This window comes from Cynoglossus semilaevis, chromosome 13, assembly GCF_000523025.1.
Source record: "Cynoglossus semilaevis isolate Cse_v1.0 chromosome 13, Cse_v1.0, whole genome shotgun sequence".
NCBI classification, from domain to species: domain Eukaryota; kingdom Metazoa; phylum Chordata; class Actinopteri; order Pleuronectiformes; family Cynoglossidae; genus Cynoglossus; species Cynoglossus semilaevis.
Genome location: NC_024319.1, coordinates 1,940,647 through 1,942,564, shown reverse-complemented (window position 1 = coordinate 1,942,564; position 1,918 = coordinate 1,940,647). Strand labels below are relative to the sequence as shown.

The 1,918-nt window shown below is 46.3% G+C and overlaps 1 protein-coding gene across 2 annotated transcripts in view; it reads left to right on the top strand.

Moving 5' to 3' along the window:
• The window catches only part of pex5 (peroxisomal biogenesis factor 5), a 28,484-nt gene that overhangs the window by 23,404 nt on the left and 3,162 nt on the right, over nt 1–1,918 (top strand). For both annotated transcript variants that reach the window (XM_008322788.3, XM_008322791.3), the window contains one exon: nt 1,647–1,730. In XM_008322788.3, coding sequence (XP_008321010.1) covers nt 1,647–1,730 — 84 coding nt within the window. The remainder of the gene's footprint in view (nt 1–1,646; nt 1,731–1,918) is intronic.

The following is a 1,918-nucleotide window of genomic DNA, read 5'->3' as shown; positions in this document are numbered from 1 at the left end:
TATAGACTTGGCCTGTGATTCACTGCTGCAGGATCTGCTGCGTTGTAATATTTTCCAGAAATGTAACCAAAAACAGCTTCAACGTCGGCTGAAATATGAAGCTGGAGACTGCAGCGGGCAGCAGATGGAATGAGTTTAACACACACACGGAGAGAGAGAGAGAGAGAGAGAGACTCCTCAATCTAATCAAAGTATTATATTGTTGACCATATGCAGTACTCTTGGTCAGTACTCGAGGTTCAACCTGAATGTTTCTTATTTATTATCCATTTATTCAAAAAGTATGATTTAGATTTTTTTTCCCTTTTTTATCAAAAGAACAAAAATAAACACTTTAACAGTCACTACATTTATATAAAACCTTTATTTATATAAAACTTATATATATATATCAAACCCTCTGACCATTAACCCCTCGTTTCCACCAACGCTCGTTCCGTCCATGGCGTTTGTAACGTGGTTGGATCTGTTGATGATCAACGGTTCAACCACAGCCTGACGGATGACGTCAACCTTTTTTTAGGTTGGTTGAAAAAGGACTTTCTGAAGATTGTTGTCCTAGTTATAGAATTCACATCCTCAGCCCAAACCCACGACTGAATCTGACGGAACCGTCTGCCACGTGGAGATCAGAGCCTGAACTGATCCACCTCTGGACCTTAACGTCATTTAATCAAACTCAGAGCTGAGGTTAACATCTGAACATCAGTTCCTAACTCTGGAACAGAGGGATCTACATTTGGAATCACTAGAGAAGAAAGAAAAGAACAAGAACATGAACCAACACCAGGAATATTGGAAAAAATCAAGAACTGATCAATGACTGAGGAGATTGATACGGGATCAAGAGAGGACAGACCAGGAGAGGACAGATCAGGAGATACTTCAGTTTAGTGATTAGTGATGTTTTCTTCCTCAGCCGTTTTTATATCATAGATATATTTACATATTTACTTGTTGACATCGCTGTGCTGTCCTCCGGCGACCTCTGACCTTTTAACATTTTCTGACCTGTCTTTGAACTCTTGGTCGACCATTTACTTAAATTAACAAATGCCATCCATCTGCCCCCCCCTCCCGCCCCCACTACTGAAAACGACCCGTCCACTTCTCCCTAAACAAAACCTCCTCACCAACTGCCCCGTTCCTCCTTACAACATTTACCCCGTGCCCCCCCCCCGTACCTCCCTCCACCTCAACTTTCTGCCGTAGTTCCTGACGGAGACGCGGGGAGGAAGTCTCCCCCTGCTCCCCCCCGAGAGGATTGAGAAGATTGAAAATACGAAAGCTAAACAGGCAGAGCAGTGGGCCAGAGTCGTCAGGCAGGTAGGACCGCGGTGGTCACGGTAGCCAGAGGTTGAGTACAGCCCTCTCCTCTGCTGCTGGTTGTGTCAGTTCTGCTCCTCGTGCTGTGCCTTTTAAACAGTACCATGAAACCATTCAGTGTTGACTGTTGTTGTTGCTGTGGAGCGGGGAGGACAGGGGAGGGGGAGGACGGGGAGGGAGGGGGTCTACTTCTGTGCTCTGCTTTTCCTTTCTTCATTTTCTCCTTTTTCCATTCACCCTGTATGTGTTTCCTCTTTTATTACCACACACACACACACACACACACACTGTTCTTCAACAACTGTCCATGTCCTCCTCAGGTGTCGGAGGATTCTGCTGAAGCCTGGGTGGACGAGTTCACCACATCAGGACCAGAATTCCAACAGGCCAAAGCTGCAGTGGAGGTGAGAGGAGGACACAGACACCAGACCATAATCCATCCATCCATCCATCCATCCATCCATCCATCCATCCATCTATTTTCATCCACTTATCCGTTACGGGGTCACAGGGGCAGCAGTCTCCACCCACATCACATTACACCGTACCAACCCCCCCTGAACCTTCCTGTGGTGGTGAGTCCACTGGAAGG